General features: G+C 49.3%; 2 protein-coding genes across 3 annotated transcripts in view; one reads left to right on the top strand and one right to left on the bottom strand.

Annotated features, from left to right (window-relative positions):
- The window catches only part of LONP1 (lon peptidase 1, mitochondrial), a 45,513-nt gene extending 26,261 nt beyond the window's left edge, over nucleotides 1-19,252 (top strand). For both annotated transcript variants that reach the window (XM_030540733.1, XM_030540732.1), the window contains exons 9-18: nucleotides 1,597-1,735; nucleotides 4,038-4,216; nucleotides 8,124-8,211; nucleotides 9,215-9,337; nucleotides 10,032-10,148; nucleotides 10,459-10,599; nucleotides 11,654-11,819; nucleotides 12,569-12,777; nucleotides 17,234-17,398; nucleotides 18,870-19,252. In XM_030540733.1, coding sequence (XP_030396593.1) covers nucleotides 1,597-1,735; nucleotides 4,038-4,216; nucleotides 8,124-8,211; nucleotides 9,215-9,337; nucleotides 10,032-10,148; nucleotides 10,459-10,599; nucleotides 11,654-11,819; nucleotides 12,569-12,777; nucleotides 17,234-17,398; nucleotides 18,870-19,034 — 1,492 coding nt within the window. In that variant the 3' untranslated portion in view covers nucleotides 19,035-19,252. The remainder of the gene's footprint in view (nucleotides 1-1,596; nucleotides 1,736-4,037; nucleotides 4,217-8,123; nucleotides 8,212-9,214; nucleotides 9,338-10,031; nucleotides 10,149-10,458; nucleotides 10,600-11,653; nucleotides 11,820-12,568; nucleotides 12,778-17,233; nucleotides 17,399-18,869) is intronic.
- A 1,150-nt stretch (nucleotides 19,253-20,402) lies between these two features.
- On the bottom strand, nucleotides 20,403-24,206 carry RPL36 (ribosomal protein L36). Its single transcript, XM_030540734.1, has 4 exons — nucleotides 24,109-24,206; nucleotides 23,679-23,773; nucleotides 21,751-21,885; nucleotides 20,403-20,538 (listed from the first exon to the last, which is right to left on the bottom strand). The coding sequence occupies exons 2-4, from the start codon at nucleotides 23,769-23,771 to the stop codon at nucleotides 20,449-20,451; spliced, it is 318 nt and encodes a 105-aa protein (XP_030396594.1). The 5' UTR covers nucleotides 23,772-23,773; nucleotides 24,109-24,206; the 3' UTR covers nucleotides 20,403-20,448.
- Between the last annotated feature and the right edge of the window lie 753 nt (nucleotides 24,207-24,959).

Raw genomic sequence — 24,959 nt, 5'->3', positions numbered from 1 at the left:
CTCTGTCTCCTTGCCTAGCCAGTCCCAATCCCCCATCAGTTTCTCAGCCGATCTCTGTCCCTCACCCTGGTCTCCAGTCACCTATTTCCCATTGGCTCCCAATCTCGGTCTCAGGTGCCTCCTCCAAACTCAGTGTCTCATCTCTTCTCCCTTGAACCTTCCAGATCTTTCTCACAGTCTCTTTGCCCAGCTAATTACAGTTCTACCCTTGTATTCCAGTTCCTCATTAGATCTGTCTCCCTTACCACCCCCACCACATTTCCTTTCCCCACCTTGCTGGTTCAGTCCTAATCTCCTTGCCCAGCTAGTCCCAGTCCTCCCTCACCAATCGTAACTCCTCATCCAATCTTGTCTGCCTCAAGTCCCTGTTTCAAAGCATGTGGGTACTAGAGCTTTTAAAAGAAGAGGTCGCTAAAATTCTTCACATAGATGAAACAATGTGTGTTCTCAGAAATGGCTGAACCCTGTTGGTTGGAAAAATTCAGCCTGAGACAGATACCCAACATGTAAAACTTCAGTCTGAAAGGTTAAGGTTTGCAACATTATAAGCAAGGGTAAAGCGTCTTTTAATGGGAAGGGTCAGGCAAACTTAATAGGTGGTGCTGCCCATCCCACCTGTAAGAAAACATATGGAACATTAATATAGAAACTGTTACAACTGTTCAATGAATGTTCTTCAGGTTGCAGAATCAAGCACCTTAAAATTAGGAAATGGCAGACTCACGTTTGCTTGTGCAACTTTAATTCTGCCTCTTGTGATTCTGTCCGACTTGCTGAATGAGGCAGGGGTCCTATGGAAAAAAAAATAGTATGTGACCATGTAGTTAAACTGTATGGGGCATATCACAAGGGCTCAGATTTAATGTTGCAGGGGCCAGAGTAAATCTGGTTTCCTAACTTTTGAGAACTTGCCTTTGCCATCTAAATAATGTATTTTTAAACATATTTTATAATTTTCTGTGTGTGTATTCTTGGGTAGGGGGGGAAGAACCCAAACTTACTTACCACTGTAACAGCTCTCAGCCCCCATCATGCATTGTCAGCCATGTTTGAACTGTAAATCGTCAGTCCATACAGAAGCACAGACAGCTACCACTTGAGCTACAGGACAGCAGGAGGAGGCTCTTATCCCAGAGGGAGTGAGGTGGGCCATGGGAGACAGGAGCCAGGGTGAGGGGAGCAATGGGGGGAGGTGCTGTGACTTTCTCTCTGCTCCCCAGTAACTAAGGGTGCTTGGTCAGGAGAAGCCCAGCCTGGAAACTTTTCCCCATTCCCTCTGAATCTGCCTTGGCAGCTGGTACAGTGCCATCTGCTGCTGCTCCAGTGGCCCAACCTCAGAATGTTCATGTGCCATCGTTATTGGGGGAGGCTGCCAAAATCTCCCTGCACGATGCAGACAGAAGAGAGGGGCAGTTTTTAACAGTTTGTTTCAGCCAAACTGAACAGAAGAGAATTTCCAGTGACAAAGAGAAGACACTTCCTATACGCCCCCCCATGAGTACAGTTTATATCCCACTCATCTTAATGAAACTCTCTCTTTCACTGGTGTGTTGGGTTTTTGCAATATTGACTGTTTTGATTGTGTGCTGCTGCCAGTGTTACCCGGAACTACTTGGATTGGCTGACGTCCATCCCATGGGGTAAATGCAGCGAGGAGAACCTGGAGCTAACCAGAGCTCAGGCAGTTCTGGAGGAGGATCACTATGGAATGGATGACGTCAAGAAGCGCATTCTGGTAAGGCAGCGTATGCCATTCTAGGTGGCATTGTGCAGCTTGGCTCATGGCTCTCTGTACAGTTTGTTTCCTCATGTGTCTAATGGGGGAGATGCATGAGCCTTGCTGGTGTAGGGTGGGTAGCGGCATATTTTAGTGGCTCTGTCTGTATAAGGGTAGCAAGGGTAGTTTGCTTATTACTGTTCAGTGATCTCAAACTAGAGCCCAAGATTTTTGTTCCCCCTCTGTTGAATTGTCATTGACATCTAAAACAGTGGTTCTCAATGTGTGGGGCACATTCCCTTGGGGGGAGGGGCGCAGAGGAATATTCAGGGGGGCATGTGGCCAGGCCGGAGCCAGTCCTCGTAGGGAGTGGGAAAGGAGTGCCACACTTCCAGCCCTGCTGTGCCCCCAGACAAGCTCTGCTTCCAACCTCATTCAGGCCCTAGTCCTACTCCATCTCCAGGCCCAACTCCACCCTCACTTCGTCTCCGTCCCCAAACCAGCTCCGACCCCAGTCGCAGCTTCACTCCGGCTCTGCCCTCATCTTCTCTCCACACGCAGACCAGCTCCTCCCACATCCCCAGCTCAGCCTTCAGCCCAGGCTCCGCTGCTAAGGAAGCCTTGGCTGTGCAGTAATGGAAAGGGGGCGTGGACAGATTCCGTTACTGGTAAGGGGGGTGGGGAACGGCGGTGGTGGCAACTGGAAAAGATTGAGAACCACTGACCTAAAAGATTGTTGTTCTGATTTCAAACCGCTGTGTACCATTTTGCCACTGGGTGGGGCTGAGCAAATGAGAAAACACTGTAGGGAAATAGTTTCCTGATTAACATTTATTCACTGCCCAGAAACATCATTAATGCAGAGGTCAGGTTTACCAGCCGTGCCTCATACCTCTCCAGAATGTAGAGTGCATCTATATTTAACCCTCTAAAATCCAGGAGAAACAGAGCTTAAGGTGCACACCAGGCTGCCCTTCCACCTTAGCTACCTCCTGTAGCTGGAAAAAGCTACTGTGGATATATTGCAAGTAGGTTGCTGCAAGGCTGCCCTATAATAAGCAGACATGAGAGAAAACTATGTAAACGTACAATTTTTTGTGTTGTGCTGTGTCCCACAGAATGGCATTGTCATTCGTCTGCATGCACTCCAACTGCACTGCACAGTGTTAGGGTGGCTGTATTGATTGGCACAGGGGCCACTTGCATCAGGTAGCCACAGCTCACACTGTGATATGAGGATAGGTGCATCCACACCCAGACACAGCAGACACATTGTTTCTGGGGTTGTGCAAGCAGAGGAACACAGTGGCTATATTTGCCATGGTAGCACACTGGTAACATGCATGACACAGCACTGAAGGGTACGGGTGAACACTTTTCTTAAGGACTCCCTCTGGGACAAAGGGTAACTGTGGGGTGGGCTGTGCAGAGCCGGTTGAAGTGGCTGGGCATAAGCAGGGAGCAGCCAGCTGGTGTTCTCTAAGCCTGCCCTAAATGAGACTTTTGCCTTTGTGAGGACACAGTCTGACCATTTCTTGTACTGCATCCTCACAGTGCTCCTCCTCATGTTACCATGTCTGCCAGGGCAGTTGAGGTTTCATTCAGAGGACAGAGTTCAGATTGTAGGGCAAGGATGGTATATACCTTAACTATCTGGGGTACCCTATGCTCAGACGACCTCAAACCACTTGGAGGCATGCTGCTCCAGTGTGTTGTGGACACACAGGCCCACGCTCTGTGCAGCCGCCATCTGTTACAGCAACTTGCTAGAACCAGAGAACCATGCTTCTGCAACTGAGTGAAACTGAAAAGAGCTATGTACTGCAGAGTGAAACGTGCAAGTATTGGTCCAGTTTCATTTTGTAGCAGAGGCAAGACATTTTTCTCTCTCTCTCTCTCTCTAACAATGGGGAGTAGTTCAGGAACACTGAACAGTAGGAGCGGAGTGCAAACTGACTGGGAGAGGCAGGTAAGAACCAGTGAGGGTAGGAGGGAGGCATAGAATCCCACTCCCTAAGTCGTAGGGGATAAGCGGCTCCATCCCAGCAGACAGTGGAATGACGGGGCTCCATATATAGCTGTCAGCTCCTTGCCCCCAGCCAGGAGAGGATGTGCCATAGGATCTTTACCAGCCCTCTCCTTCAAGGTTAATCTGAGGAGCTATTTCTTATCTATCTCCTTGGGCATAAATGGTGTCAGGTAAAGTCCTCCAGCCCCGCATTACTGAAGAACTTCCTAACGGTAACTGTGATGTTCTTTTTGTCCTGGTTGAATGTGGGGCTGCCCAGTACTTGCCTGTAATGCATTTTCTGTTCATCAGGAATTCATAGCAGTCAGCCAACTGCGAGGATCAACCCAAGGGAAGATTCTTTGTTTTTATGGCCCTCCAGGGGTTGGCAAGACCAGCATTGCCCGCTCCATCGCTAGAGCCTTAAACCGAGAGTATTTCCGCTTCAGTGTTGGAGGAATGACTGATGTGGCAGAAATCAAAGGGCACAGGTCAGTTTAACTCAAGAATTTCTCACCCCAGTGAGTTTTTATCAACCTTTACAGTGACCTAGTTGATGATGAAATGTGCATGTAATTTAAATTCCCATAGTCAGGGGCAACAGGTTTGTATAATTTTTGGTGGTGCCAAGAATGGGTCCAAGTCCCTCCTCCCCACACCTGCCTTGTAAGCCAATATTTATTTTTAAAATAACGTAAAAATGTGAGGGCTCTGGGGTGGGGTGTAGGAGGGGCTCAGGCAGAGAGATAGGCTGTGGGGGTGTGGCTGGCGATGAGGGTTCACGGTGGAAGAGTGGGCTCAGGGCTGGGGCAGAGGGTTGGGGTGCGGGGGGGTGAGGACTGGCTGGGGGTGCAGGCTCTGGGATGGGGCGGGGCCAAGGATGAGGAGTTTGAGGTGCAGGCTGCCCCCGGCTGGGGCCAGAGAGGAGGACTCCCTCCAGCCCTCCCCACACTGGCAGCAGCAAGCTCCAGGGAAGGGGCCCCCCTCTCTCCCCCAGCAGCACACTCACCTCGCACCACTGTCACTGTACATGCTCCTAGGACCCCTCTCAGCTCCAGGAAGCCCCTTCGCCTCCCTTGTGGTGGGTGCCGGGAGGGTTGCCATCATATGTGCGCCTCCTCCCCTGCTGCTGCCCCTCACTGGGGGTGGGGGATGGAGCTGCCCCTTGCCCAGCATGGGGCAGGAACAGTGACTGTGGGTGGGGGACCTGTGTTGGTGGAGGTTACCGCCAGAAGAGGGAAGGGTCCATCTGTCCAAGGCAGAAGGGCAGGGTCAGGGTCAGCCTGACCTGGCACTAATGGTTGGAGAGTGCTAGGACCCTGTGGCTGCAGTTGATGCTGGGAGCCAGCAGAGCAGAACGCTGCAGGGGGCAGCTGCCCACTGCCCAGGGCACAGGCAGGGACGCTCGGGGGAGGCATGCAGGGGTGGCCGGCGGGGCCAGGGGAGAGATCTGGCCCCGAACATTCGTGGAGCCAGGACCCTGGGCCCTGAATATTGCTGGAGCACAGACACCACGGGCCCATACAACTCACCACCCCTGCCCATAGTCAAGAGAGGGATCCTATGGATATAGCAGATGATTTGTCTTTGGAAAGTGATTAAAGTGATGACCTCGGTAGGATTTTAAAATAAACAAACATCAATGAAAAAAGATTTTTCTTTTAAAAAAGTACATGCTGTCTGCTCCTCTCTGGCTGTTCTGTAACTTTGCCCCAAATACTTTTCCAGTTACTCTATGTAAGGTGCTGTTGATTAAAGGATGTAGCCGATTGTTTGACTACATTTTGCAGTTCATTCTTAAAAATGTTCAAGACCAAGTAACGAAACATAGCCAAATGTATTGCGTAAAGACAAAGCAGAACAATTCAAAATGGAGACACGTAGACCCTCTCTTGGGAAGCAAATTCTTGCAGTGTGTTCACTTTTCCACAGAAGGTGTGCTTCAAGGATCTACGGGTGAGGTAATATCTTTTATTGGACCAACTTCTGAAACCTTGTATCTCTCACCAATAGAGGTTGGACCAGTAAGATATTTCCTCCCCCACCCTGCTTCATAGATACACATTTCAATTAGCAGTATTTATACCAGCCACTAACATCCAACTCACCAGTTCCGAATAATTCCTTAACTTATTGTTTTGTTCTGTACTTTTCTTATCTGGGTTTTGGACTCTACACTCCAATCCAGTTGGGTATAGAGATACAGTGCAACCAGTGCTAGGATGCAGCATCCATGTACCTTGGCTTTGACAGGCTTCCTATCTTCCAATGCCAAAGCTGACTTGAGCTTTGCAAAGTGTTACGGGATACTTGCCATGGGTGAACAGGATTGTGGGAACATTCAGATAATGTAACTCCCCAAAACCTATAATATATAAAATATATAGTAATACCTGTGCGTAACGTGTGTATTGGCTAACAGTGCTTAGACACTAGCCATATAGTATTAATAACGTACGCACGTGTCTTCAGTACTATTTATTAGTAAGTGATATTTGAACATACCACACAAAGCCATCTCCATTTCATAAGTGTATCCAAATCCAGGAATTTAAATTTTTAAACATGCTAACCTATTTAGAAATGCATCTAAAATGAAACCTCAGAGACCTCAGCCCTATTTGCAGTGGAGCTAGAAAGCTCCCCAACCTAACTGCTGACACCACTGAATGATGGTGAGGTGAGTGATGCCATTCGGATGTGTTGGTGTTGGTATGCTCAGGGCTCCTGTCTAAGGAATGATTTTAAGATGAGGACGAGTCAGCTTGGGGAGGACAAGAACAAGAAGATTCCAAATAACCCAATAAGTGAGTGCACCAGCCTGGCATGTGTTCCCCTTCTCCTGTAATACGGAACTGGGGGCAACATTTTTAAAATAGCAAAACAAAGGGCAACTCCTGCAGAGTAAAATTTACTTGTGAAACTCCCTGCCACAAGATACAGAGGGAGAAAGAAGTAAACATATTTCAAAGGTTCTTAATCCTGCTGTGCATGAGTGGTTTCTTCCATCCAGCACTGATGCCTCAGTTACCCCTCATTTGAAGCCTCTGCTTCTTCATGGATACTAGCTCCGTCTTGCTGAGAGTGCCAGTTATTCTAATGTGAATTAGCCCTGTAATCCGATTGAGACATCCAGTCCTTTGAGGATTAAAACAAAAGTCCCAGCTAAACAAAATGATCTCTTGCCCCCTCCTGAGCACTCTAGCTGCATCTGGACCTGAGCGCACTGCTTAGCTCTAAATAGTTCTTCTTCCCTTTGTTGCAGGGGTTTCTGCCCCACTTCTCTCAGTGGAACCCCCTCTCCACTGTGAGCCCTCTGGCTTTGGACCCTCAACCATGGGTAAGGGTATGATTCTGTCACAGAAGTCATGGATTCTGGGATTTTCTGGGACTTGTTTGGCAGTGGAAGGGCTGGAGTTGCTGTCAGCCCCAGGGCCACCAAAGCAGTGGCCCCAGGGTGAAGGAGTGGTCGGGGTTGGGTCAGCCCCCCTGGGTTTAGAACAGTGGCAGTAAGCCCTTGCCACAGAAGTGGCAGCAAGGCTGGAGCAGCTAGTGGCAGTTAGCCCTTAGCAGCACACTGATGTTAGTGTGTCCCGTCCCGTCCTCCACCCCCGGGTATTTTTCGTAAGAGTCAGGAGCAGGTCATGGGCTTCTGTGAATTTGTGTTTACTGCCTGCAACCTGTCCCTGACTTTTACTAAAAATAACTGTGACAGAATCTTAACCTCAACCATGGGCCACCATCCTCAAACTCAAAACCATTCTGGTCCACTGCTTCCCAGGGCCACTTTTTATGGTGTTCTTCTTCCCTGTCTGTGTATACATGCAGCCAGGAAGCCTCCACTGATCCTGCCTTCCCCAGAGCATGGTCCCTGGAGAGCATCCCAAGACAGTAGTGTTCATAGTGAGAACAGGCCCAGCAAGTCTGTCTCTCGGTCACATGCTCTCTGGGAGGCAAACTAGAGCCATGTGAGACTGAGCCCAAACACTCATAAAGGGCCAGCTCACTGTGTGGGGTGTAGGTTGATCCCCCAACTCATGGTATAAAGAAATCCACTGCTCTGCCCTCTCTGCCCCAGGTATAAAAAATGCCTTGAGATTCTCCACAAAATACAATGGAATGAAAACCAGTTGTCCCAAAATACAAAACAAACTGAAGAAGTAAAACTGCAGTCCAGGCAATTTCTCCAAACATGTATCTAGCCGTGACCACTTTTGGAACTAGGCAAGATGGGTTTTTGATGGGGATGCTATTGAGCAGTCATTGAGAATATTCTTGACGGGGTAAAAAAATGAAGCGCTACCTCTTAAGCACATTATTCCCTCAACTGTATGATATGTTGTCTGATATGTGCATGACCCTATCTCTCTTCCCTGAATATGGTCTCTCATAAAACAGGAGGACGTATGTTGGAGCAATGCCAGGGAAAATAATCCAGTGCCTAAAAAAGACCAAGACAGAAAACCCCCTGATCCTGATAGATGAGGTGATGTATCTGATCTTTCTCCTAGCTCTTCCCCAGGCTACAGGGTAACTTTTTTCCAAATCTCCAAAGTCCCATTGACTTTCAGTGGGGTTTGGGCTCCTAAGGCACTGAAACAGTTAACCCAAATGTTTAGTCTCCTATCATACACATGTCAATTAAGATTGCTGTGTTAAGGCCTCTCAGATCAAAGTCTGGCTTGCTACTGCTCTCTGAGCCCTTGAACACCCAGTGTAATCAGCCAGCACCCACATACACACACTCTCAATGGCAGACTCAGCATAGGTGGTGAAGGGGGTGAATGGGCACAAAACCCCAATTTTTCTTCTGGCCCTATGGGGTGGGGAGGAAATTCTTCTAGGTTGGATTTAAAGCAGTGGCATGAGGGGTAAGAAGCCTACCTTGTCAGCATCTGTGCTGATCCTGATTCACAGGCAGTTATAGGTCTCCTGGTTGTCAAGCGAACACTTTCCACTAGCATGAGAAAATATTTCAAGAAGGCAAACCGTGTATAAAGTTGCAGTATAATAAAGTCAAGATAAACCCATCACAGACCCTAACGCAGTTTCAAATGGAGTTGATGACAAGTCTTGCATTTGGCAGTGTGATGTTGCATTAGTCCATCAGAGCAGACACCACTTTCAAAGAAAGAATTGGGACTACTGTAAGTGGCCACTCTTGATGTGCTGCTACCACACTTTTGTTCCCCCTGACATTTTAGAAGTCCCCGTGGGTCACTTCTGTACAACTTTTTTCCTGTGAGTACTAACAACCATCCCATTTCTTGCCAAGCATGCTAGTTCCTAGAGGCCATGGGGACAGGGTGCTGCCACCTGGGTGCACCTGAGTAAGGTGGTCTTTGTGAAGAAGCACAGTCTGGTGGAGCAAGGGTTTGGAACAGCTGCTTGTCATGAACAAATGCACTCAAATCTTTGCAGTAAAAATGAATCATGGTATGAAGCTTTTCATGCTACTACATTTTCTTAAGTTCTTCTGTCACTTGTAGGTGGATAAAATTGGGCGAGGCTTTCAAGGTGACCCATCCTCAGCCCTTCTAGAGCTGCTGGACCCAGAACAGAACTCTAACTTCTTGGATCATTACCTTGATGTTCCTGTAGATTTATCAAAGGTATCATTCAATTGAATGTTTAAAATGGAAGTTTACACATATATTGAGATGCCCCAGCCATTAAAACTGCTGAGGATTCAGTGAACAAGGTGGTAGGATAGAATACACTCTCTGGGCCAAGGGAGATGTAATTGAGACACAGGGGTTCCACATAAGTCTTTTTGACTGGAGTTGATTGTGGGTTCAAACCTGTACACACTGTACTGAAAATGTTCCATCTAACTAGGTACCTCCCAGTCCTGTGGGTGCCTGAGCCTTGGACTGGGAGCCAGCTGTACACTGCTGTCACAGCATCATCTGCCAGCTAGTGAGCACGGGGCCTCCTCTTCCACTTCTAACTGGCCAAAGCGGGGCTTGCTGTCAGGGACAGGATGCCAGTGCCCTGCCTGTATAATTGCTTTCCGAACTGCTGCAAGGGAGACTTTCAGAGTGGATGTTCATCTCGGTTTCTTCCACATGCTGCTGCCGGAGTCCCTGTTCTCTCGTTACAGTGGCAAATGCCACCTGCCCATGCTCTCGTCAGAGCATTCTGACTTCCCACTGCATGCTGTGTGATTAATTGACTTGGGGGCAGAGAACAGCTTGCTCTGGAATCTGGCTTCCCAACAGTAGGGGGCTAGAACTCAAGGATAGAGTGAAGTGAAGCAGCGTGCCCATGAGAAACACCTAACCAGGCTTATCTTGTCATATCCAGGTGCTCTTTATTTGTACTGCCAATGTGACAGACACCATCCCAGAGCCGCTGCGGGACAGAATGGAAATGATCAATGTGTCAGGATATGTCGCACAAGAGAAACTTGCAATTGCAGAGGTGAGAAGCTATCTCATTAATGAACCATTAGGTGCTGCTCTGCACAGACTGCATCAAATGACAAAAAACCTGAGCGTCTGCTCTGCACAACCAGTCACCTCGGGTACAGTGTTCAAGGGAACACTGCCATGTAGAACAGGTCCAAAACAGACCTGTACTCCCAACTGGAGAATACTGGATTTCCAATCAAGACAAGTCTTAGGCATGTCTAGAAAGTATTCATTGAGCAGAATGAAGTTGGGTGAAATGGGATGACCAAGCATTCAGTTGTGGGGACTAACAGGAACACGTGGTGGTTGATTTCTTTCAGAGGTACTTGGTCCCTCAAGCACGTGTCCTGAGTGGTTTGGATGAAAACAAGACCAAGATCTCATCAGATGTGCTGACTGTTCTCATCAAGCAGTACTGCAGGGAGAGTGGAGTGAGGAACCTGCAGAAGCAGGTGGAGAAGGTGAGGGTGCTGTGAATGTCAAGTTGTCCTCTGTGTGCTTTCTGCCTTGGCAGCTTTCTGCAGTAACTAATCACTCTCTTGCACAGGTGTCATGGTATAATTCCCCACTCTGAACCTTAGCGTCCAACAGATGGGGTACCAGCATGAATTCCTCTAAGCTCAATTACCAGCTTAGAACTTGTAGCGCTGCCACCAACCAGGAATTCCAGTGCCTGGTACCCTCTTTGGTTCCCCCAAACCTTGCCCGGGGACCCCCAAGACCCAGACCCTCTGGATCTTAACACAAGGAAAGTAAACCCTTTCCCTCACCGTTGCCTCTCCCAGGCTTCCCGTCCCTGGGTTACCCTGGAAGATCACTGTGATTCAAACTCCTTGAATCTTAAGACAGAGAGGAAAATCCACCTTCCCCCCTCCCAGCCTCTCCCTGAGAGAGAAAGTAATCCTAACACAGAGAGAAAATTAACCTTTCTCTCCCCCTTCCCTCCTTTCTCCCCACCAATTCCCTGGTGGATCCAGACCCAGTCCCCTGGGGTCTCACCAGAATAAAAAAACAATCAGGTTCTTAAACAAGAAAAGCTTTTAATTAAAGGAAGAAAAACAGTAAAAACTATCTTTGTAAATTTAAGATGGAATATGTTACAGGGTCTTTCAGCTATAGACACTGGGAATACCCTCCCAGCCTAAGTATACAAGTACAAATTAAAATCCTTCCAGCCAAATACACATTTGCAAATAAAGAAAACAAACATAAGCCTAACTCACCTTATCACCTAGTACTTACTATTTTTGAACTTATAAGAGCCTGTATCAGAGAGATTGGAGAGAAACCTGGTTGCACATCTGGTCCCTCTGAGCCCCCAGAGTGAACAACCACCAAACATTAACAGCACACACACAAACTTCCCTCCCTCAAGATTTGAAAGTATCCTGTCCCCTGATTGGTCCTCTGGTCAGGTGACAGCCCGACTCACTAATCTTGGTAACCCTTTACAGGCAAAAGAGATATGAAGTACTTCTGTTCTATTAACTCTTACTTATCTGTTTATGACAACAGGTATTAAGGAAATCTGCCTATAAGATTGTCAGTGGAGAAGCGGAAACGGTTGAGGTAACCCCTGAAAACTTGCAGGACTTTGTTGGCAAGCCCATCTTCACTGTGGATCGGATGTATGACCTCACTCCTCCTGGAGTGGTGATGGGCCTGGCCTGGACAGCTATGGGTAAGATGCAGCTGCAGCAGAGTCAATGGGGGATTAGCAAGGTGGGCATTTGTCATGGGTGGTCATGCTTCCAGGAGAAACTCACTTCCTTTTTGCCAGTCAGGCAGAGTTACTGGTGCTGAATGGTGAGCAGCAGCTGGGGAGCTGAATTACTGCTCTTCTGAAGTTTCCATGCCTTTTTTCTGAAAGCAGCTGTGCAGGAGAGGAAGTAATATGTCCCCCCTTGGTCCAGTGGGGAAGCCTTATTAGCATTACAGAAACTTCCTCCTATGGCTACTTTAGCTCCTGACTTGTTCTCTGCTGAAAGCTGATACTCATTTCTTCCCTCATATCCGACCCCTCTTGGCTTCAAGCCAGTGTGCTGCTTCTCCAAGGCTTCATATTGTGGGAGGGACTAATTCTGAATGTAAAGATTTTTGTAGCATGCATGCATGAACCCGTTATCTTCCAGCAGCACGATGTGCTACCTAGGTACACAAACATTGTGCACTATGGCGTATGGACTGTGTCTCACCAGAGACCTTGCTTCCTTATTTGAGTGCAAGAAGCATGGGGTGGCCCTCTTGCCTCATCTAAAGACTGCTGCTGTACACCAGTGTTCTGTCAGAGGGGGCTCCTGATAACCCAGAGCGCTTGGTTATGTGCAGGGGAAAATATTCACCAAAATTAATATGGAGTGATTGGCACAAGCTGCTTCTAGTCTGGTTCTTGTTGGATCTTCTAAAGATTCCTGTATTCATTTTTCATAGGAGGTTCCACTCTATTTATTGAAACATCCCTGCGGCGACCCAAAGACAAGGAAAACAAGGATGGGTCCCTTGAAATAACAGGACAACTGGGAGATGTGATGAAAGAGAGTGCCAAAATAGCTTACACATTTGCACGAGCTTTCCTGATGCAGAAGGAACCCACCATTGACTTTCTGGTGACCTCCCACATCCATTTGCACGTGCCAGAGGTAAGGAGACCCTGGGTCCATGGGGGCTGTATAAGGACCTAGACAGCTAGAGCTGGCATGTAGAGGTAGAGCCTCTTTTAGCCCAGTTGCATGCACTGTGTAGAAAACCTGCTTTCAGCAGCAATACCTGAGTAAATTAAAAGATGGCATTTTCCCTGGCAACTCCTGAAGATATTCACATGAGCTTTGCTGTCAGCTCCTTTCCTCAGCAAGCACATGGTGAGGTGATACTATTCACACTGCTCTTTAGCCCGGATCACTTTTGGGGGCAGTATTGCCCCGTTGGGTAGATGGGGGAAAGCCAGGCACAGAGGTGAAATGACTTGCCCTTTGAATAAGCGGTAGCCTGAAAACTAGAAGACCTGGGTTCAGTTCCCTGCTCCATCAGAGTCCCTGGGAAAGTGAGCTGGGAAAGGTCACATTGGTAAAACTTCCATCTTCACAGGCCTCTACCTCACACCAGGTATGTGTACACTTCCCGTAGCAGTGAGCCTCCCTGCCTGGGTGACGGACTCAGTCTTGCGGGACTCATGCTAGCTGGCCTGGAACTGTCTGTGTAGACGTTGCAGCACAGACCAGAGTGCAGACAAGGGGATCGGCTGCAGAGCCCCAGCTCCAGCCTGACCTAGAACCTCAGAGTGCCTTCTACTCAGCTGGTTTTAGTGTGTTTGCACAAGCCGTCCTGGGCAGAGACTGGTGACCCAGGCCACAGGCTGTGTAAGTGTGCCCTTAGTGTTACCCTGTGTCTCGCTCCCAGTCTGCACAGTGGGGATAAGAGCACTTTCTACCTCCAAGGCAGGCTGTGAAGATAGCCTGAGGCGCACAGATACTATGGTAATGGACCATGCTTGAGAGAGAAGATACTTGTGCTATCCTCAGACCCTGAGTTCTGCTTGCAAACTGCCAGATTTAACCCAGGGACAAGGTGTGCACTGTCTCTTTGGAGGCAGTGAACTTAACACCTGTGAGTGTCCAGTGAGAGGGACTAGACACTGCAGAGAGATGGGTCTGGGGAACTCGGGGACTGCGGTTCACTGAGTGCAAGGCAAGATTTGTGCTGGCAGTCTTGAGGAGCTGGCTGGTGAGGCAGACAGACTGGTGTGGCTGGGAGCTGTCTCACGGTCGAGGCTCCAGTAAAGCTGTCTTGCTAAGTCAGAGAGAGAACACGGTGGCTCATGGGTCTGGTTATTCGGAGGAGAGTGTCACACAAGGACACTCAAATACCTAAGAGAACTTGCTTCAGTACAGGAAAAACCCCACTGACTGCACACCACTTGCCACTCCCACTGGAACCCATACAGAATATCATCAGTTACAGCCCATACTTGATGGGGACTGCATCGTGAGAGAAATCTTTCCCGAACCCCTTCTTCTAGCCTTGAAGCAACCCAGCCCCACCCCCTATCCCCAACCTGCCGACTGACCACTTGCAGGCAATTCAACAGGCGTACCTCAGTCTGCAGTCTCAGCCCTCCATATGACAGTCCACGTGTGTCTGAGCCTGTTGGATCACATGTCCACTTGCACCCAGGTGGTCCAGTTTGCCCTTTCTCCTTCTTCAGATGTGACTCAGAACAGTTTACCCCTCTGCCCCGCATTCTCTGTAAAGGTAGATTCGCCTTCCTCCACCAGTTCTGGAGTCCTTGCGTTGGTGGGAGTCCCCACCCACCCAGTGTGTGCCAAGGAGTCCCAATCAAGTGTGCCAGTCAAGTTGGAGGTTACCAACTCTTCCTTTCTGGGTTTGGCGGCACATTTGGACTTGTTCAGGGTGCAGGGCCTGTGTCTGGTAAAGGAAGCTTCACTCCATATCAATGTGTTAGAGCTCCAGGCCATCCACAGCATATGTTGTGCCTTCCAGGACCATATCAGGCATTCAGTGGTTCAGATACTCATTGACAATACCACCATGGTGTACTATGTGAACAAGGGGAGCCCACTCCCGGTCACTCTGCCTAGAGGCAATCAACCTGTGGCAGTTCTGCATTGAAGAGGACATCACCCCAATAGATGTCCACTTACCAGGGGTGCAGAACCATCTCAGAAGGATCTTCTCCCTGAACCACAAATCACCCCTGAAGGTTTGTATCCTTCCGATTATTTTCACAGCGCGAGGCATCCCCACAATAGACCTATTTGCGGCAAGGGAAAACTGGAAGTGTTGCCTGTTCTGCTCTTGGGCTGGGACTCAGCCCAGACTCCCTCTCCAACATCTTCCACTGTAGTTGACAGTAGAATGCTGTATTCCTGTTCCAGACATTCCCCAGGTCATCGCCAAGCTTAAGGCAGATCAAGCCAGACTCATCCCAGTTGTCCCGGCATGACTGAGACAGTGCTGGTTCTCAGATCTCCTTGCCCACTTCCTCTCCATCCTGATGACCTCACACAGACCACAGGTACATCTGGTGATCAGCTCCATTCACCTTCTGGTGTGGCTGAACGAGGAGGAAGAGCATAGTTCAGAGGCTATCCAACAGGTCCTACTTAACAGCAGGAAGTCTTTCACAAGGACGGCCTATTTAGTGACGTGGAAGAGGTTTTTGGTGTGATGCAGAATCTGTCCGATAGGGACTTCCATCCAGGACATCTTAAAGTATCTGCTGCACCTTCAGAAATCAGGGTTGGAACTTGGCAGCAATATCAGCGTTTCATCCCCCTATCCAAGGGAAATCAGTGTTCTCCAACGCTATGGTAATGAAATTTCTGAAAGGATTTCTTCACCTGCATCCTCTTGTCCGAGAGCCTGTCCCCTTGTGGGGCCTGGACATGATTTTAACAGCTCTGATGGGGTCTCCATTTGAGCCTCCTGACTCTCATCTCAGAAAACTACATTCTTGATAGCCCACCCTTGCCAGGCCCTTATGGTGTGGCCTCCTTACACACAGTTCTCCAGAGGTAAGGTGATGCTTTGGCCGCACCCAAAGTGGTCTCCTAGTTTCATCTGAACGAGGCTGTATATTTGCCTGTTTTCTTCCCTAAGCCACATTCCTCGACAGCGGAGCTGTGCCTCCATATGTTAGATGGTGTCTAGCCTTTTATCTGAACAGGACTGAACTGTTTCATGCTTCACCTCACCTGTGCATATCCTATGCAGACCACATGAAGGGATATGTGTTCTCTGCACAGACCATCTCTCTAGAGGGATAACATCTTGTATCAGGACTGCGTATGAGATAGCATTGGAAACGTCTCCTCAGCAGATACGGGCCCATTCGACGAGAGCACAGGCAACGTCAGTAGCCTTCCTTAATGATATTTCCATATACATTTACAGGGCAGCCACATGGTCATCCATAGGTATGTTTTACGGACCAGTATGCTATCACTGCATCTTCCAGAGAGGATGCTACTGTGGAAGTGTGGTCCTGCGATCGTTACTCTGATAGACACCGAGCCCCACCTCTACAAGGGAACTTCTCGTGATTCACCTACTTGGAATATGTGTCTGCATTTCCTCAAAGCAGCAACGGTTACTTACTGTAACTGTGGTTCTTTGAGAGATGTTGCAGATGTGTATTCCATAATCCACCCTCCATCCCTTCTGCACTGGAGTCTTCCCTGGTGTGAAGGAATGTGGGGGTCGGGGCAACTCCATAAAGGAGGGACTAGACATGAGGTGCGAGTGCTGCCCCTCTACAGGTACTGCTAGGCAAAAGTCACTGGCATACACACACACACCTACTTGGAATACACATTTGGAAGAACCAGAGTTACAGTAACTTTCTCTCTCCTGGCACTGTACCTCTGCTAAATGTTCTTGAGGACTAGCCTTGCAATCTCAAGGCTCATCTTTATTCCCTCTCTGGTAAGTAGTCACACAGGTTGTAAAGCCCCTGACCTGGCCTATCCCCACCTCCTGAGCAGGGTGAGTGGGAAAACAGGTGTTTAGGCATGTCATGTAAGCACCTCCTGAAACACTTTCTTGTATCCTACATCTCTTTGAGTTTCTAGATTACTCTTCACCTGTAAGTGCACCCAGAATCTGTGGTATCTTTAATCCTAGTGTCCTATGGTTTAGCACAGAAGTTTTCAACCTTTTTTAATTTGTGGACCTCTAAATTTCAAATGGAGGTTGGGGATCCCTTTGGAAATCTAAGATGTCCCCTCGGGTCCATTGACCACAGGTAGAAAAGCACAGGCTGAGAGAACTGAAGCTGATATTAGAGTTGTGTCGACAGTTGTGATGTTTGAGCAGGGCTGCATCCAAGATTCGAGCAGTGACATTTCAGCCAAACATCCTTTCAATAAATCAAATGTTGCAACATCAGACAGCAAATTTGGAGACCTGCTGAAGTCTGGAACTGGGCTTCTATTCCCCTGGCCATACTAAGCTGGCGATGACAGGTGTGGGAGTGGGCTCTGCTGCAGATCTGTGTAGCATCATGATGGTAGTCAGTATTTCACACAAGCTCTGATTTGGTTTGAATGACTGTCACAATGTGGCTTTTTCTCTCTCCAGGGAGCAACTCCAAAGGATGGACCAAGTGCAGGATGTACCATAGTAACGGCCTTACTGTCATTGGCCATGAATCGTCCAGTGAGGCAAAACATGGCCATGACTGGTGAGGTGTCATTAACTGGAAAGATTCTTCCTGTTGGTGGAATCAAGGAGAAGACTATTGCTGTAAGCACTTTCCCCTCGTGTATGATCATCTGCTGGTGCATGACAATGCGGATGGCCCGAGAGTGCTTGCTATGATTGGTGGAACTGTAGTGCTGGACCACTTACTCCTGGGTGTTAACAGTGGAGACAAGGTGGGGGAGGGAAAACCTTTTATGGGACTAACTTCTGTCGGGGAAAGAGACAAGCTTTCGAGCTACACTGAGCTCTTCTTCAGGGCTGTCTCTTTCCTCAAAAGAAGTTGGCCCAGTAAATGATATTCCCTCACCCACCTTGTCTCTCTAATAGGCTGCGACTATCATGGCTCCAACAACACTGCAAACAGGCAGTGTGAGCACGGAGATCTTGCCTGTGGCCACAAGGTCAGCTTTTATTGGCACCAACACTGTCCCTGTGCTGTTATCTAGCACAGAGGTGGGCAAACATTTTGGCCCAATGGCCACATCTGGGTGGGGAAATTGTGTGCAGGGCCATGAATGTAGGGTTGGGGTGCAGGAGAGAGTGCAGGGTGCGGGAGGGGGTGTGGTGTGCAGGAACGGGTTCAGGAAAGGGGGTGTGATGGGGCTATGGCCAGGAGGTTGAGGTGCAGGAGGGGGTGTGGCAGGGGTTCAGGGTGCAGGCTCTGGCCCAGAGCTGCTTACATGGCAACAGCATGCGGCAGGCTCTCTGCCTGCCCTGGCCCCGTGCCCCTGGGGAACAGGGGCAGAAGGCTCTGTGCACTTCCCTTGCCTGTGGGTACCTTCCCCGAAGCTTGCATTGGCTGCGGTTCCGTTCCCAGCCAATGGGAGTTGGGGGGGGTGGTGCCTGCAGGCAAGGGCAGTACAGAGCCCTCGGCTCCCACCCACAAGGGACGTGGGGCCCATGGCACCGTGGGGGGTGGTGATCCGATGGGCCGTAGTTTGCCCACCCAATCTTGCATGGTGGCAGCATTTGGGTTTTGCCCAGGAATAGGAAGGTAGAGGGAGGCTGGTAATGGAAGATTATCTAGCTTGAATGGCTTCTGGAAGATTGAGGGGCCTATTGTAGGTTTGCATCTCTGAAGGAAGCATTGGTAACTTCTGCTGATAGTGGGCAAAGTGTAGCCTGCTTAGCCTTTGCCAACCAGTGCATTGTTTCTAAACTGTACAACCTGACCTTGTTTAGAGCAAGGTTTTAAAATCCTGCAGACTAGGTAGACCTTGTTTAAACTACCCAAGCAAAAAAAAAAAAAAATTTTTTTTTTTTTACTTCAGGTCTGCTAAAGAGTTTCCTGGCTAAGACCAAACACGGCAGCCTTAGATACTGTCCATTTCAATTGTCCCTGGCATCTCAATGTGGAGGAAAATTTTTGGATAGTGACAAAGATTAAGATAGAGGACTTAATCTGTAAAATCCAGGACTATGCGAAATTAAGGGGACTTCTTCTAGCCAAAGACGTTACACAGATTTTCCTTTGCTAAATACACTTCCTATAACTGTGTTCTTTCCTTCCTAGGCCAAGCGAGCTGGTGTTACCTGTATAATTCTCCCATCAGAGAACAAGAAGGATTACTATGACCTTGCTGACTTCATTACAGAGGGACTAGAAGTGCATTTTGTTGAGCACTACAACAAAATATTTGACATAGTGTTTCCAGAACTTGATACCCCAGGAGGATGACTGACGTGAACCGTTTGTACTGAAAAGGGGTCTGTCCCTGACTGCTCTACGTTACCCCAAAAGCAAGATGGTCTGGAGCATAAATATTGCTGCTGCGCAGCCACTGAAATGAATTATGGCTTAATTTAGTACTGCCTTGGTTAGTGTGAGGCATTTCCCACTTATGTTTACAAACAGATTTGAATTATGACCTGATTAAAATATTTCTAGTAAGATGTGGGTCTGGGACTTTCATTGCACTAGCCATGGAGCTAACCTGTCCTGCCTCATCTACTGAAGATGGTTTTTAATCACTTATACATCAGTCTGAATCCCAAGTTTCCCTGTGAAGCTAGGAATAATGGTAGCAGTTTATTCCCCACTGAAATAGGCATGTACATAGTCAAGGGGTTATGGCAGCTTAAGAAAGCTCTGTAAAGAGTAACAGGGCTAGATCCTGGCTTGGCTTTTCACTTCATTCTAGGTGGTAGCTGCAGCCCTTTTTTTAGCTTGATGCAGATGAGTCCTTTACGCTAACCACCTGTGCCCTAGAGCCGAAGTGATTCTTTAATGCAGCCAACCTTAGCTCCTGCTTTCTACGGGCAGAGCCCTCCCCAAAACCTACTGAGACTTACAGCTGTCATTCTTAATTAAAGGGCTGGGGAACATAGGTCCCAGCTTGCCCTCCACAAAGGCAGCTGGGATGCAGCAGGATTTCCTTGTCTTGAAGGAGGACAGGCCACTGCACTCCTGTCTCTGGGGCTGTTTTCCAAGCCTGGTTAAGTGGCTCACATCCATCTACTTCTTCAAGAGTTCTGCAGCAGATGGATGGGACTCACAGCTGACTCTTGCTAGTACAACTCTTAATATTTCAAGGGGAGCCATGGGGGTTAGGAGTAATTCAGCCCTCCCCCTAAAGTCAGTTTGACAAGCTTGCCCCTTTAATTAAGGAGCATTAAATCCTACAAAGTTGAGAAGCATTGAACATACAACCTCACTACCCCTTCCTCACTCTAGCACCCCACTCACCTGTTTAGGATAATGACACTGGTTCTTCAACCAGACAAATGTAACAGTTTACACTGTTGTTCTAGCCATGTTGGTCCCAGCAGAGAGAAAAGGTGTGTGAGGTAATATTTTATTGGACCGACTTCTCTCGGTGAGAGACAAGCCTTCACACCTCTTCTTCAGGTCTAGATCCAAAAAATTAGTCTAATAAAAGATGTTACCTCACCCACCTTGTCTCTCAAATGTAAAATTAACATTAATCCAAAGCAAGAGACAGGCCAAGTTTAACCCCTTGTTACTCCTGAAGGTATTTTGGCATTGTCCATTCCCCCCAGTAAGTGGTCTCCAGTTGTCAAGTTGCTAGTAACACCACCACACTGCTGGATTCTCTGAACACACTTTAATGAGTTACAAGAGTTTTTGCAGCTTAATCCTTCTTGGCAGCAGCCTTCCTCATGGCTGCCAGAACATTGCTGAGCTCTTCACGTTTTCGCTTGGCCCGAATGTGAGTACCAACCTGTGTATGAAAGAAAACAGCACAGTGAGCTGTTACAGCATCAGCATGAAATGCTCTCTCTCTTATTCTGCCTAAGATGGGCCAGGCTGTTTTGGGAGACAAAGCAAATGCATGTTCACAGCTTGAAGAACAGGGGCTCCTTCTGTTTGATGGAACAACCCCAGCCGGCTCCTCTCCCCACCCAAATGCCAGTAGCTGTTGCATGCTCAGAGCAATTTTGAGTTTTACTTCCTGCTGGTCCAAGTCACTGGATTAGCTGGATGAATCCAGCTCAGTCTCACTCCCATCAGCTTTGCAAAGCAAGTTCTGGATCACCCTTCAGGGCCTCTGCTTCAAGGGAGAGCCTCTACGGTCTCTCCACCACTGAGCTAAACTTAGGGGAGGCATGGCTGTTACTGCTCTCCTATACCATGCCTCCCAGGCTCCTGATTGCTCAAAGCACTGAATACGGGCAGAGCCAACTCTGCTATAGGGTGAGATCCTCTGACCTGGGGAGGGGGGAGAGGAACTAGCAAAGCTGGACTCCCTCTGAAGTAAGGCTATGTCTACACTTACCACTTAAAGCCCCAAAGATCCCTTTTTTCATTAAAATCACAGGAGCGTCTACACTTGTTAATGACTTTTTGCAATGAAACTCAGCTTCACTGCAAAAAGAAAACCACCTTCACAAGAGGCATACAGCTCTTAGCACTGTTGTTTTTGCGCTGTTTTGAAAGTGAAGACACTTTCTACCAGCGTAAACACCTTTTGGCCTCCGTAGAATATCCCATTTCCAAAAGCAACCACTCTGGCCAGCATCTCCGCTGCTCTGACACCCAGTAAAGGAACATCCGCCCCTCCCCCGTAAGCCCCAGGAAGTTTGAAGCTCCCTTTGCTTGTAGATGTGGCAGGGAAAGCAGCCAGACAACAGGAGGGTTTTAAAAAAATGCCAGAAAAGAAAAAAGGAAGTAATGGGGCTCCTGAGACATGAAGCAGGGCAGCACGAGGCACTGTGCAGGGACCCAGAATGCCTTCCGCTCACCCCACCCTCCCACAAGACCTATCAAGGGAGCTGCACTACACCGCAACTCTCAGGGGTGAAGTGCTGGTAGTGTAAACACAGACACCTGAGGAACTGAATGAGTACACAGATCAGTGCTTTACTTTCACCAGTGAAACTGACAGCGCAAAAACTCTTAAGTGTAGACACCCAAAGATGTTAAATTCACTTACCCTTTTCTTTATGAACTTCAGAGCACGTTTGTCCTTGGAAACTTTCAGCAATTCCATAGCACGTTTCTCATAGGGGGCAAAGCCACAGACCTCTCTGATCATGTCTCGCACAAACTTAGTGTGTTTGGTCAGGCGCTGCAGAGAAACAATGATTCAGTATGAGCAGTGTGTAAAAGGCTAGGGAAAATGTTATTTGCCTAAAGCCTTGCTAAGTTAGTGGTTGGGCCATATGTTGCATGCAACTGGAATCTGTTGAAGAGCCAGAATTGCAGTGATTCTGGTATTGGTGACACACCTGAAGCATCCTTTACACACCCAGCAAGACTTGCACTCAGTTTGGAAAGAAGGACTTAACTGACCCCAGGAGACTGCCCAGGTTTTACTCTGTAATTTCCATGTCACTTGTAAGCCCCTGGGCTCTACACTGTGTATTCTTGCCTGACATGGTAAATACCTGAACTTTACCAACCCAAGAAACTGCCACTTGAATGTCAGTCATCTGCCGCACACAGAGCCAGCTGGCTAGTCCTCCCTCCACAGATACTGCACATTCAAGCTAGGATACTCCAGCTTCTAAAGGAAAACAGGATCTCCTTGGAAAATTGTTCATTTCCCATTTGTTACAGCTGCAACAAGATGACATTTCAGATACATCTGGCAAACTAGAACAGAGCCAGATGTAGGAACAAATCAAGAGTAAAACATAAGGTTTGAGAAGGATGTCATGTACGTAAGCAAAGGTCTGTGTAACTAGGCAGTCCTGCATGGACAGTGCCTCATGCATTGTACGTGCGACAAGAATAAAAAAAATAAATCACAGGTTAACCCAGATTAACAAACTCTGGATTTAAGTGTAAATTGTGTATGTCCCCTTCCCCTGGCTAAGAAAAGCAGGACAGAGGTGGCTGCTAAGGCCCCACGAGAACATAAAAAGGGCCACACTGAGTCAGACCAATGGTACATCTAGCCCAATATCCTGTCTTCTGACAGTGGCCAGTGCCAGATCCTTCAGAGGGAATGAACAGAACAGGTAATCATCAAGTGATCCATCCTGTCGCCCACCCAGCTTCTGGCAGACAGAGGCTGGGGACACTATCCCTGCCCATCCTGGCTAATAGCCATTGATGGACCTATCCTCCATGAACTTATCTAGTTCTTTCTGGAATAACACTTCCTTATTTACTTTCTCCACACCAGTCATGATTTTATAGACCGTTCCAGTCCTACGATTCTATATTACATCCTATCTCACTATGCTCTCCTCCCATCTACTGTTTTATGGAAAAGAGCAGGGCAGATATCTTGCCTCGATTTGTTTTGTCATGTGCTTAGCATACCTTAAAGACACCAGACAAATAACCCACGATGGAATGGCAAAGAATGTGCACTGACTTGTTAAAATGCTCATTTCACGCCATACATTTCAGAATTCACAGAAACCCTCCCATTCTAAAGCCGTGCACCAGTAGGGGCTCTGCTACGAGGACAGTAATCAGCAGAACTTACCAGGACTTAGCCAGTAGAGCTCTGCATTGCCAACTGAGTCAGGCCTTTCATGTATTAAACCTGCATGGGTCTGTGCAGCAACTGCTCAAAGCAAATAGTAAGTTCCTGCCTGTCTCAACAGCTTCAAGCCACTGTCTAGGGTTTCCTGGCCCTGGCATAGCTCCCCACCAAACATCAGCCTGCAGAAAGTCTAAGGCCAGCCTGTACTTCCCACGCACGGGCCATGGTCCCAGCCAGCCACTGCTCCCCTGGAAGCCTGGCCCAGCTACCTCCAAAGGGTTCAGTACTGCCCAGCTCAGCTCTAGCAGTCAGGCATGTGGCTAGCTGTGGGCACAGCATCCCAGGCAGCTCAGACAGTCCGCGGCCGCAGTAGTGCTAGGTCAGGCCACAGGCTCCAAGCCGCCCGCCCGCCACTCACTCACCCCTCTGCGGCGGCACTGCCGGGGCTTCGACACGTTCTTCGTCACCTTGTGGCCCTTACTGAGCCCCACGGCCATGGGGTAGCGGATCGCCATGTCTGCGGGGAGAGGGGCATAGAGTCAGCCCTGGCCGTACCCGGCACAGCTCCCCGCCCCCAGCCAATCTCCGGATCCCCGGCCCAACTTCCCCAGCGCCGCCCTGCCTCCAACTTCCCCCTCCGAGCCCCCCCTCCCCCGAGCCGCCCCCTCCAGCTCCCCCCCGAGCCCCCTCCAGCTCCCCTCCCCGCCAGCCCTCCCCGAGCCGCCCCCCTTTCCGCGGCCCCAGCCAGCACCCCCAGCTCCCCACCCCTCGACCCTCCCACCCAGGGACCCCGCAGCGCCTCCCCGCACAGGATGGACGCGGATTCTCCCGGCCGCCCAGCACCAACTTCACCTGCCCGGAGCCGAGCGGCGCCACACCGGAAGGAGAAGGAGTGAGGCCGCGCGGAACTCTGGGATAGCGACCGCTCCTTCCGGTCCTCCTGTGCTGAGGAGAGGGAGACAGCGTGGGGGGCGGGGCTGCCAGTGGGCTCTCTACCTCGCTGGGTGACCATAGAGTCGAGCTGCGAGCGGCCCGGAGGCGCCGCCCGGGTGGCAGCGCGGCGGGTTGTGTCCGCGCAGCCGCAGCGCTCACGGGGCCGGCGGGGGGGGCGGGGGCAGATGTCCCGATTTCGGGTCTTTGCCTTGCAGAGGTTCCTGCGCCCCCCGTCAGCCCGGGAGCGGCCCTGCAGCCCAGGGCCGGGGGGTGGCCTTGCCCCCCCCCCCGGAGCACGCGGGGCTGACCCATGGCCCGGCTGCCCACAGCCTCCCCTTCCTCTGCGCCGCTGCCAGCGTCGGGCAGTCACGGGTCAGGGACCCCCAGCCCTTGGCGAAGAGCCGTGGATGGAGCGGAGCTCCGGGAAGGGCCTGAGTTCGGAACACGCCAGCAGGGATCCTGCCGCACGAAGCCAGGCTGGGCTGCCTAGGCCTGTCAGCTGGGGACTTGCTTTTGTGTTGTGTGAATGGGTAAATAACACTTCCCTAGTCCCCTTCTCCACAGCAGTTGTATTTGTGTGGTGCGGAACACGTGTAATCACTCCTAGACAGTGGCAGCCATGAACTCCTTTACTTTGTGTTAACCAGGAACAGGAAAACTACAGACAACTGCCTTCTAGCAAGGAGGAAGCTGAACTGAACCTCAAGAAAATCCGTGTCTTTCTAAATAACAATTTATGGGTACAAACAAGCACTCCAGTGAGCTAGGGG

This window comes from Gopherus evgoodei, chromosome 22 (assembly GCF_007399415.2).
Source record: "Gopherus evgoodei ecotype Sinaloan lineage chromosome 22, rGopEvg1_v1.p, whole genome shotgun sequence".
NCBI classification, from domain to species: domain Eukaryota; kingdom Metazoa; phylum Chordata; order Testudines; family Testudinidae; genus Gopherus; species Gopherus evgoodei.
Note: the sequence above shows the minus strand (reverse complement) of the source record. Positions and strands in the feature narration are given on the sequence as shown.

What these genes read in the sequence shown, in the direction of transcription:
- RPL36 (XM_030540734.1), bottom strand. Translation starts at nt 23,771, where the DNA reads ATGGCGATCCGCTACCCCATGGCCGTGGGGCTCAGTAAGGGCCACAAG. An exon ending in GGCAGTGCCGCCGCAGAGGG is followed by an intron (nt 21,886 to 23,678) that starts GTGAGTGAGTGG and finishes GTTTCTCTGCAG; the next exon opens with CGCCTGACCAAACACACTAA. An exon ending in TGAAGTTCATAAAGAAAAGG is followed by an intron (nt 20,539 to 21,750) that starts GTAAGTGAATTT and finishes TTTCATACACAG; the next exon opens with GTTGGTACTCACATTCGGGC.